General features: G+C 42.1%; 1 protein-coding gene across 5 annotated transcripts in view; it reads left to right on the top strand.

The window, feature by feature from the left end:
* Window positions 1-12,039, top strand: part of CNTRL (centriolin) — a 79,954-nt gene that overhangs the window by 42,374 nt on the left and 25,541 nt on the right. For all 5 annotated transcript variants that reach the window (XM_041762525.1, XM_041762522.1, XM_041762524.1 and 2 more), the window contains 9 exons: window positions 154-330; window positions 2,555-2,689; window positions 6,355-6,500; window positions 7,089-7,296; window positions 7,785-7,964; window positions 9,760-9,939; window positions 10,670-10,786; window positions 11,044-11,188; window positions 11,856-12,004. In XM_041762525.1, coding sequence (XP_041618459.1) covers window positions 154-330; window positions 2,555-2,689; window positions 6,355-6,500; window positions 7,089-7,296; window positions 7,785-7,964; window positions 9,760-9,939; window positions 10,670-10,786; window positions 11,044-11,188; window positions 11,856-12,004 — 1,437 coding nt within the window. The remainder of the gene's footprint in view (window positions 1-153; window positions 331-2,554; window positions 2,690-6,354; window positions 6,501-7,088; window positions 7,297-7,784; window positions 7,965-9,759; window positions 9,940-10,669; window positions 10,787-11,043; window positions 11,189-11,855; window positions 12,005-12,039) is intronic.

Here is a 12,039-nt window from a genome sequence, read left to right as displayed (position 1 = left end):
TTCAGCTTCATTGTATTGCTAAATGAAAACTTTCTGTGCCAGACCAGCATTGGCTGGCCATTTGGTTCACAGTGCTCAGGTTACTTATAAAAACTTACAGATGCTTATGCACAACAGGGGAGGGTTCCATAAAAACGTACTGAATCCTTCCAGGAGCTCGCAGAACTAGAGAATGCCCTCCAGGAGCAGCATGAGGTGAATATATCCCTACAGCAGACCCAGGGAGATCTCAGTGCCTATGAGGCTGAGCTAGAGGCTCAGCTGAAAATACGGGATGCTGAAGCCAACCAGTTCAAGGAGGAGTTGGAAAAACTTAGAAGGTTGAGCCAGGTAAGTTGGAGTATAAAGCCATCTAGAATCCAAGGCCTATGGCCTTAAACATATCAGCCTTTCTTTAATGTAATGTAAGATGAAACATTTTCTAATATAATGTATGTAGAATGATGGGAAGAGTACATTTTTGGAGTCAGCTGTTCTGAGTTCAAATACTACCCCTGTCTGAGCCGCTGAGCATGCAAATCACTTCATAGCTCCTGAGCCTCTGAAGTACCTCCTTCTTTAAAATGGGTTATAGTGAGGATAAGGGAAATACTGGGCATGAAAGCACCTTGCAGTTGGTATTGAATAAATTCTAGTTTTTCTTTCTTAAAACAGGATTAAGAGACCTTTTAAGTTAGTGTTATATTTTATTTTAGTACTTTCAATTTTGGTTGGGTAATGTATCCACTAGTGTAGATTGTACTTGCAAATTAGAGAAATAATTATTCATTCAATAGCCACTGACAGGCCATGGAGAGCCAGATGCTATAGATGCTGCAGTTACAGCATAGACATGGTCACTGTCCTTGTGGAGCTGGCACTCCAGTAGGTGAGACAGGTGGAGGAGAAAGAGAAGAATAGTGTTCTATAGCTGGGAGGGGTGGTTAGGGAAGATGGCCATAAAGAAATGTCTCTGCCGAGACTCAGAGGATGAGTTAGATTTTGCTGTGTAGAAGGAGCAGAGGCTGATAAGGGTAGGGGTAGGGTTCTAAGCAGGGGTGAGGGTTCTAAGCAGACACAAAGAGAAGGAGCATAGTGCATTTGAAGTGCTGAAAGTATGCCTCTTGGATGCCAGGAGCAAGACGAAGAGCAGGGAAGAGGGAGAGAGAGAAAGACAGGGAGGCAGACAGGGGCCAGTTACAGCATACTCTTTATCAGATTAAAAATGTAATTTTGTTTATTTTATTAGTCACATGGGCTGCATCTTTCTCCAGGAAGACTATTGTGATCTTCCTCTTGTGCCTGCTGGCAGTCTGGTTTCAGGATCCTACTTCAGTTTTCCTGTAACCTATGCTCCGTCAAAGCATTTTATCGTGTGTATGATAAGCATCAGCTTAGATTTTCCATCTCTCAGCACAGCGAATACCCAGATTGTATATGCTTGCTTCTGTTCTTTCAGTGCCTGGCACATGGAAGGGGTCAGTATGCACTTATCGGATGAAAGTGAAATAAAATGAGATAGTTTGAGTCCCAGGAATGTATGTAAAATAGCATTCATGTGATTAGAAAAGGAAATAAAAGGTCATGCTTATTATAGCAATTGTGTTAATTTGTATCCCTTATCAGATATTAAATGACTACCTGACAATTGTCAGGATTATGTTTCTCAAGAGTATAAAGTTTTACAAAACTGCAGTTGATAAGATCAGAGTGCAAAAAGAAAGGAAATTGAGGGAAAACAAAATGACAGTAAGTACAGATTTCTAAATAATAGTAAACAAAATTTCTAGATGGCATCTCATTCCAAATGAATAGTCTTTTTTTTTAAAGTTTTCAAGCCAGCCTTTGCTAGCTTGAAATCTATTATCCTTTGTATTTCCATTGTCCTTCTTTTTCCTCATAAGTCTGGACAAAAGTATTATAACAATCTAGCCTTTTCACAGATTGACTTGATATTAAGGACTCTCCCCTTCTTGGGAAAAGCACTACGAGAATTGGCCTTCAAGCCATATAATGAGAGTATGCAGCGTAACAGATCTGTGTGATCTCCAGGTCTCTAATTGGTGTATACTTCAGCTATATGAAATGATTTGTGAAGCTTATTAAATGCAGATATTTGCCCCCCACCCTTCCCTCAAAGCTTCTGGCCCACTGAGTTTAAGATGTAATCTGAGCATCTGCATTATTAACAAGCACACTGAGTGATTTTGATGCAGGTCTTTGAGGACCATAGTTGGAGAACTACTGGTCTAAGGGAAGGAAGAGCAGTAACTGTTAGGTCACTCACAGAACTTTTAAAGGTAGGTATTTGGGCCCACCCCTGAGGTTCTAATTTGTTATATCTGATCTGAACTGATTCTAATGGCTATTCTTTCTTAAATATTAATGGTTGAAGGAGGCATGTAAAAAAGATTAACTTAGGCTTTGAAATCTGAGCATACAAGCATAAAACCATGTTATAAAACCATAGCCACCAAGGGATTGTGTGTGTATATAAATTTTCTTATGCCTTTTTAGATTAAAAAAAAAAGTGTTGCTCTTTATGTTTTCATGTTGTTGCTTCCCACGGCAATAGTTAGAACAATCGGCCCTTCAAGCAGAGCTTGAGAAGGAAAAGCAAGCCCTGAAGACTGCTGTCAAAAAAGCCCAGCTCTCAGAAGGAAAGGACCAAGAAAATAGTGAGCTCCGCACACAACTCCAACAGCTGCAGGTAGAGACATGTCTGTTCGGGATATATCCTCACGTACCACTCCTGACACCCTAACGTACTGCTCTCTTTAGTCAGACACTTAACAACCTACTCCAACCTGTAGTAGGCAACTAGAATTTATTAGAAACGAAAGATTATGGGTGGGATGTTACCATAGCGTCTGTTCTCTTGTGAGCCCATCGCTGTAGGATTAACACACACATACCCTGTGTGGTGTTTGGTGGTGTGAAGAGGTGAAGCCAGTGTCGGGAGTATACCACCAGGACTGTGGGAGTTCACAGGTAAAAGCAGTACCTGACAGTTCACCAAGAAGCAGATTTATCACCCTGCTGGGCTAAAGGATCAGATTGATGCATTCTTCTTCCACTGAAATATCTTTGTAATTATCCAGGAATTTAACTAGAGTGGGTTGCAGAACTTCTTAACTGTAAACGTTTTTCACAAACCCCTTCTCAGAAAGGATGCTATTAAAAATACAGTCATGGGGCCCCTGGATGGCTCAGTCGAATGAGTGTCCAACTCTTGGTTTTAGCTAAGGTCATGATCTCAGGATCATGATATCAAGCCTCGTGTCGCATCGGGCTCCCCACTTAGTGGGGAGTCTGCTTCCCCTCTCCTTTTGGCCTGCTCCCCAACTCGTGTGTTGTTCTCTATCTCCTCTCTCTCTTTTTCTCAAATAAGTCTTTAAATTTTTTTTTTTTTAATTTTTATTTATTTATGATAGTCACACACAGAGAGAGAGAGAGAGGCAGAGACACAGGCAGAGGGAGAAGCAGGCTCCATGCACCGGAAGCCCAACGTGGGATTCAATCCCGGATCTCCAGGATCGTGCCCTGGGCCAAAGGCAGGCGCCAAACCGCTGTGCCACCCAGGGATCCCTCAAATAAGTCTTTAAAAAAAAAATTAAAATGCAATCATTTTACATCTGTGGGGGTTTGCTTTGGTGGAGTATTTTTACTGCCACTGTCACAATAATCTGCCTAACAAGCTGCCAGAGAAGCAGGTGGATAGGATTTTCCAGATAATTAAACTCTCAGAGAGCACAGATGTCTGAACAAACAAGTACCTGGATCAACACTCAGGTCTCCAAATCTGTGAGGCCAAAGGCCACTTGGCTGACTGAGGTGGCATGTGTTATACTTCACCAGCAATAAAGGGGCAGCGTCCTGTGGTTTTAGGGAAGCCTTAAATGCAGGGAGGTTGTAACAAATAAGACTAATAAACTCACCGGACTTCTCTCAATATTTTTTTCCTCAAAGTTTAAGGAAATGTAATAACCTAGAATTTAATTTTTACTGCTACCAGCTTAATTTCTGAAGCAAGTATCATAAAGGGTGTAGAGATTTTCCATTCTTGTTTGACTTATGTGTCAGGTGTTCAATAGATTACTATTTTTTATTTTTACTATGGGAATTTTCAAGTAATCACAAAAACAGACTAGTCTTACGCCCTTTTGTTTACACTGCTTAAACAACACATCAGCATTGTTCCATTCTTGGTTCCGTCAGTCCATGTGGTTTTTTTGCTGGAATACTTAAAAAGAAAATCTCATACATCTTTATACTTCAGTATACATCTCTTAAAGAAAAGGACTGAAACGTCGTCTTCAGTGGCCTTCTCTTCTAAGTTAGAAACTGAAGTCCGCTTTCCAGAACATTAGCCCATGCTGTGAGACTGCCTTACTTGGAACTAGGTCCTTGGCCTACTAACCTCCTGATAACAGAGTTCAGGTTAAACTCACTCAGCATTTGTCTCTTGTCAGAAAATCATTTAGCTGCAATGGACCAAGCCTACTAACTAATACCAGCTCAAGAAGGGAGATGGAGCTGCTCTGTCAGTCATTCAGGAGCTGCACGGCTCTCTCATTTCTTCTCCTCTGTGTCTGGGGCGTTGTATTTGCCGCATGGACTCCAGCCCTGAGCTGACGTATCTTTATAAGGGCTGCTCTTACAGACCTGACATACTGGATCTTGGTCCAGGTTTTAGAGAGAGTGAGAACTTGTTTTCTGGCAAGTCAGCAGATTGGCCCCGGGTCAGATCACCTGTGGCCGAGATTAGATAGTGGTACAAATATGGGCATCTCAGGGCGGTGGGCAGGACATTTTACAGATGACAGGCCCCAGATGGGTCAGGCAGTTAAACATGTTCGTTGTAATTCTGAATCTCCATTTTTAGCTAAGAGTGTTTCATTCATGGATTTTGAAGTAAATCACTCACGTGGAATATAGGTATTCAGGGGAATACAATCAGTACCTTAGGATGTAGAAGTATTTTTCTTTACAACTTAGGATGGTTTTAGCGGGTTCTTTTTACTTGAAAGAGGCATTGTGTGAATTTAATTCTTGGATCTAGATATTTGTGTTTGTTAATAGTGAAAATATGCTGGCATATAACAAATACTCCCACAGAGAATTCTCAGCTATTAGAGAAGTTCCAGTATTAGAGGCCCATTTTTAGTTGCTTGGCAGAGTATCATGGCAAAGTAAGTGTTTTTTTTTTTTTTGTTTTGTTTTTTGTTTTTTTTTAACTTTGAATTCTGGACATTTCAAACACATTCAAAAGTAGAATACGAAAACAAATCCTCATGTACATATTACCTGTCTTCAACAGTTATCAGCACATGGCCGATCTTCATCTATAATGCCTGCCATACACTGAATTATTTGGAAATAAATCTGAAAATCTTGGGGCGCCTCGGTGGCTCATTTGGTTAAGTGTCTGCCTTTGGCTCAGGTTATGATAACCAGGGTCCTGGAATGGAGCCCCACATTAGCCCCACTCCCTGCCCATGGGGAGTCTGCTGCTCCCTCTTCCTCTGCCCCTACCCTGCAACTCATGCACTCTCTCTCAAATAAATAAAATCATTTTTAAAAATCTGAAAATCTTATTTTATCTGTAAATACTGTAAAACGGCTTTAAAAAAAATGAACAGGTGCCACTTTATATCTTAAAATTATAGTAATTACCTAATATCAAATGCCTTATCATAGGCAAATTTTCAATTATCTCACATGGTTTTGTGTTGTTTCAGAGAGAGAAAAAGAATGCAAAAGTAGGTTGGTGAGGGAGAGGGAGAGAGAGAATCTTAACCAGGTTCCACACTCAACGTGGAGTCCAAATGGAGCCCAATCCCACACACCTTATTTCTTAGTTTTTACAAGTGTTGGTTGGAATCGGGATCCAAATAAAGTGCACGCGTTGTATTTGACTTGACTCTTAAGTCTCTTGTAGTCTACAGTCTGAAGGTTTCCTCCTCCTTTCCCACTTCGTTATGTTTTAAAGAAAACCAGGTCTTTGTCCTGTAGAATTTCCTGTATTCTAGATTTTGCTGGTTGCATCTTTTTTGGTATTAATAAATGTTCTTATGTCACATATGAAAGCTTATTTAGATTCAAGTTAGTTCTCAGCAAGAAGACATTCATGAGTAGAGTTCATAGGTACTTGTTTTTGTATCCTATCAGGAAACATTGTAATGCCTGGTTCTGTCTTTTGTGACTTTAGATCAGTAGATTCAGATGTTGTCAGCCTCAATGGAAAGCATTCTTAAAGAATTGGTAAAAGAAGTTGAATAGAACTATCATATGACAAATACTACAGGCTGTGCATGGGTATGTATTTTAAATTTTGTCTTGGTAACTTTTATCTCATTTCACCACCATCCATAGGATGACAATGACCTATTAAAACAGCAACTTAAAGATTTCCAGAGTCACCTTAACCATGTGGTTGATGGTTTGATTCGTCCAGAAGAAGTGGCAGCTTGTGTGGATGAGCTAAGGAAAAAACTGAAGTCAGGAGCTGGGGAAATGAGGTAATGAAAAATCAGGACCTCCAGGAATTGAGATTGCTGAGTTATGAGGTTCACGGAGGCTCACCTTCCCAAGTTCTGTTAACAGCTGATTTCTTTTGTAAGCATTCCTGAGTCATATTTCCATGATTGAGACACAAAATTGCTTTATTCAATCTATCCATCACTGATTATTATTATTATTTTTTTTACATTTTAAATCTTTCATACTTTTTGGTATTATTTAATTTTAAAAGCAGAAGTTTTAAGAGTAACTTTCTAGAAGGGTCATTGTACATGGTCAGGAAGTAGAGCCATGTTATGCATTTTAAACAGAAAATAAATATCAAAACCAAGGCTAATTTAAATATATGAAATGGACCATTATCCTTTGAGCAAACATTGTTAGCCTGTGTTTTCATAGTGACAACAGTCATTGGATAAAACAGTGATTTGCACTCAGGAGGTGCCGAGATGCTATGTCCTGACACCAGTCCCATTCTGTGCAGCTCTTTTTACTCCTGCACTGCTTCCAGGGTGTTTGCACCCAGCATCTGGCGTGAGAAACAAAAGGTCACATTTATAACCATCTTTTCTCCCCCCCCTTACCAGAATCCATACTCCTTCAGATGTCTTAGGGAAAAGTCTTGCTGACTTGCAGAAGCAATTCAGTGAGATCCTGGCACGCTCCCAGTGGGAAAGACAGGAAGCACAAGTGAGAGAGAGAAAACTCCAGGAGGAAATGGCTCTGCAACAAGAGAAACTGGCGAGCGGACAAGAAGAGTTCAGGCATGCCTGCGAGAGGGCCCTGGAAGCCCGAGTAAGGAGAGGGCGAGAGGCAGCTGGAGGGAAGCGTTTGGTGTGATACTCGTGTTTTCAACAAATTGCAATGCTTCCTTTCCCTTGTAAATACAGTATATTTACTGTTATTTTCATTCTTAACGAGTCAGACTGCCTGTGACTGAAATTCAGCCCTGAATACGGTTACTGATGTCTGTCCGTCTTTGTGGCTGTGTTTTCCTTGGTTTGGAATCAAGTGAGAAATGTTTCCGAGCATGCAGGTAAACAGTGCTGCATTGCTAGAGTGTAGCAGCGTGCCAGAATCTGATTTTTTGGATGTAATTATTTCAATGATGATGTAAACAATAGAATGGAGAATATTAGAGAATACTAGAGAATATTCGAGATAAAACCATGCCCTGTAACTCATTAGTACAAGATTTCATTAACACTCGTTAGTAAAATGAAATTCTCTAAAAAGTGTTTATTTTGCTTAAAAATCATCTTCAAAACTTGATATCCTCACAGATTAGTTTTGATAAGAGGCAGCACGAAGCAAGAATCCAGCAGTTGGAGAATGAAATTCACTATTTGCAAGAAAATCTAAAAAGTATGGAGGAAATCCAAGGTCTCACAGACCTCCAACTTCAGGAAGCTGATGAAGAGAAGGAGAGAATTCTGGCCCAACTCCGGGAGTTAGAGAAAAAGGTGAGGAAGGCTCAGAAAGCACGACAGCCGTGTCTCCGGGCCTGGACCCTGCCCTGAGCGGGCCGACTCGCTATGCGGGGCCTGACCATGGTCCCCTCTGGCAGCGTCGCTGGCCCAGACGTGAACTGGGCGCAGGGGAATCCGAACACAGGTGGTCAAATCAGGAGCCTGAACCATAGTAAATGAAAACGATAGCTGGCATGTGCGGAGCGACTTTAGGCATTTCAGTGCTAATGACATGAGTCGGCGTCCTCAGAAACCCCCTGCCTAATTGGACACATCCACAGGAAATTACTTTTTAACTCATCGTCTTCCTTTCTAACATGCTGACCTCTCTTTTTGCTTCTCCATCCTACCTCATCCATCTCCTCCCATGGTCACATCCTCAACCCTGTCCAGCTCAAAAATTACTCCCACCACCTCTGAAATCCCAAGCTGAAGCATCCCTTGCTGATCATCCACTGCACCCCATCTGACAATTTTTCAACCTCATTGTTATTTCCAGGGTATGAGCCCCACCTTTTCTGTTAGGCTTTCCTGTGCACCCTCCTCATCATCGCCCAACCTAAATTCCATGGTCCCCCACTATGAACATTTTGCAGGAGAATCCCTTCTCCTTTTTTCCTGTCTCACTTGCCTGACAAAACTACAGCTATATGCTTTCTTTGGACGGGTACCCATGCTAAGGATTCCTGCAGGCATAGTGGTATCACTGTAATCTCTTGGTCATCAACCTCAAATGGGCAGTATTACTCTTCTCTCTTTTTAGTGAACCGTGATCGGTTCACTCTCCCACGCTCCACTGTTTAATGCCTTGTCTCCCCCCCACACACCTGCCTTCTCCTAGCCTCAGTAAATGACTTGCTTCATACTTGAGTGAGAACCTTTCAGTTTCCAAGTCCTGTTGTGTCCACCCCCAAAAATATACCTGGAACACTGGTCCTTTTTTCTTTTCTGATGCCACCACCCCCATCCAGCCGTCATCTTTCTTCTGGACAACTGGTACAGCCACCTGACAGATCTCCCACTCCTGCTCTGCTCCACAGAGCCACTAACATGCCCTTTCAAAAACATGTTAGCACCCCCCACCCCCGTCGTTTCCCCCCTCTCCGGTAACTTCTGTTGTTTTTATGAAAAAGACCCAAATTCTTAAGCCTATGAGGCCCAGCATAATTTGCCTCTAACTCCCTCTTATTCTCACCACGCTCCTTCTTCCAGTACCTCAAAAATGCCAAGTTCTTCTGCCCTTCCCACAGACCATTCCCTCTCCTGGACCATGTTTCTCTACCCTTCTCTCTGACTGCCCCCTCCCCACCAATCTACGTCTCTCCTGCTGTTCTTTCAGATAGTACCCTGTTCTGTTCCTTGATAGCTAACAACCACCATTTTGGTTATATATTTGAGTGTTTAATATCTGTCTCTCATGAACCCTTTATAGTAGCCCAGTCTGTTTTATTTGCCACCATATGCCCAGTGCCTGCCTCCATGGTCATAAGAGGCTGGACCATCTCTTGGTGATGGTGCCAGGAAATGGTTTTCCAGTGATTGAATGAACCTATGATCACTAAGGTTCTTGGCTAAGAAGACTGATTTCGTTCTAAGTTTACCATACAATTTTGAGTTGATTTTATTCTTTCACTCTGAATATTTATGGAGAACCTACTTTATACCAGGTATTACATTCTGGGCACGAGCCAGGGAGCAGTGAACAGAGTCCCTGCCCTCATGGAGCTTATGTCTTAATTCATTGCCGCCAAGTGATTCATCTGCTCAGTTAACATTTCTTTTGTTTTAGAAGAAACTTGAGGATGCCAAGTCTCAGGAGCAGTTTCTTGGATTAGATAGAGAATTGAAGAAGCTAAAGAAAGCCGTGGCTGCCTCTGATAAGCTGGCCACAGCTGAGCTCACCATTGCCAAAGACCAGCTCAAGTCCCTTCATGGAACTGTGATGAAAATTAACCAGGAGCGAGCAGAGGTGAGTCCACGTGTGCAGAACAAGTTTCCACCAGCACTGTAGCCCCAAAACATAGCCACTTGTATTACTGCATTTTGTTATAAACTTTGGTTATTTTAGAAACCACTGTAAAGTTGTGTGTTTCCCTTCAGACCTAAGGATTGTATTTCTCCCATCACAGCCCTGCTGTGGGTCTTGCCTTCTTCTGAGCCCCAAAAGGAACCACCAAATGAAACCTACTATCCCCACCTCGAAATGTAGAATTCTGCCTAGGGAGATAGCTGTCGATCCACACCTGAACCAAGGTTTTAAAGGTTTCTGAACCCCAGACTTTTCACCTTGTGCAGTCAAATACTCTGTGACCCCTAGGGCTCTCCTGCCTTCTGACTGAAATGCCTTCTGTAACAGTTTGAAAGGGGCAGATGCTCATGAGATTAAGACAATAGATAATAGAGAAAATCTAATGAGAGTCCAGAGAGACATCAGTCGTGGAAGACTCTGGAATAGTGAAGAAAAAGTCAGCTCTTGCTCTAACTGATGGAGCCCCCTGCCCACCTGGGCCCCTTGAGGGGTGGAGTAATCTGCCAGTGATGGGAACAGCACAGGACAAGGTGGGACCCGGTGCCACACACGTGGGGTAGTCAGGCTGGCGATGGGACGAGAACAGAGGCGTCCGTCTGAGAGGAAGAGAGAAATGAAGAAGACAGTGAATGATGGCAGTGCTGCCTTTCTCCTACCTCTGTCCCAGTAGGAGCTGCAGGAGACGGAGAGGTTCAGCAGAAAGGCAGCACAAGCAGCCAGGGATCTGATCCGAGCAGAAGCGGAGATTGAACTCCTGCAGAAGCTTCTCAGAGATAAAGAGGAGCAGGTCAGTGCTGGTACTCTGCGATCTCCTTTTTGGGCCTGTATCAGTTCCTAAAAGACAAAAGTAGTGGACGTGACCACTCAAGAGAATTTGGAAGTGTAATCAGTCCTCTCCTGCGTGCTGGGCAAGGGGTGATGTGGCATCCTTACCTCCCTAAACTGTAGGTAAAAGTTCTAGAAGTACTAAAACAAGTTGGAAGGATAAGGATGTCTGGGAAAGAATGTTCATGGGCAACTTTGTGTATGTGATTTTTTTAATAGTTTCGAAATGAGATTGAGAAAGTAGATGTCAGCTCTGGAGGAGCGAAGTCACAGATGCTGGAGATGGAGAAACTAAATGAGACAATGGAGAGGCAAAGAACAGAGATTGCTAGGCTGAGGAATTTACTAGACCTCACCGGGGCTGGTAAAGTATTGGGCTTTGATTTGGGTGTTGGTTTTAAAAACAGTTGTTCTGGGGCGCCTGAGTGGCTCAGTCAGTTAAGCATCTTCCTTCATCTCAGGCCATGATCCCAGGGTCCTGAGATCAAGTCCGATGTTGGGTTCCCTACTCCGCGGGAGTCTGCTTCTCCCTCTCCTCCTATTTGTGTTCTCTGTCAAATAAAAATAATAATAATAAATAAGTAAAATAAATAACAGTTCAGATTGTGTTAAAAAAAATCATTCTGTTTGTTTTTCACCTTAGCAAATTTATTTAACTGTGATCAGTTCCATGCTTGATTTACAGAGTTGTCATAATTAGCTTAATGAATAAAAGCAAATAATTTAAAAAACATTTTATGTAAGTGAAATATTAAGGAACTTGATTACAGTGAGACAAGAAATCTTTGAATTTTCAAAAGGAATAATGTTTACAAACCAGTTTTCTCTGGCTCACTTTATAGATGAATAACAGAGGGTTATGTTTATCCTCTTTAAGTGTTAGCAAAAACATTAGCATGGGATGGGCTGAAAAGACGCCTTTGAGGAGCTGATTGAAGTCGTTGGCTGTCACGGAATCACTTGTGTAATTTGGGAGAGGAGGGAAGTAGATGATTTCATGCCCAGTTTCACAGAATGGCTTCCCTTTGCAGATAACAAAGGAAACTTTGAAAATGTTTTGGAAGAAATTGCTGAACTTCGACGTGAAGTTTCTCATCAGAATGATTACATCAGCAGCATGACAGATCCTTTCAAAAGACGAGGCTATTGGTACTTTATGCCACCGCCATCATCATCAAAAGTAGGAAGTCTGTGATGCTGGGAGTGTATTCTGAA

This window comes from Vulpes lagopus, chromosome 7 (genome assembly GCF_018345385.1).
Source record: "Vulpes lagopus strain Blue_001 chromosome 7, ASM1834538v1, whole genome shotgun sequence".
NCBI lineage: Eukaryota > Metazoa > Chordata > Mammalia > Carnivora > Canidae > Vulpes > Vulpes lagopus.
Note: the sequence above shows the minus strand (reverse complement) of the source record. Positions and strands in the feature narration are given on the sequence as shown.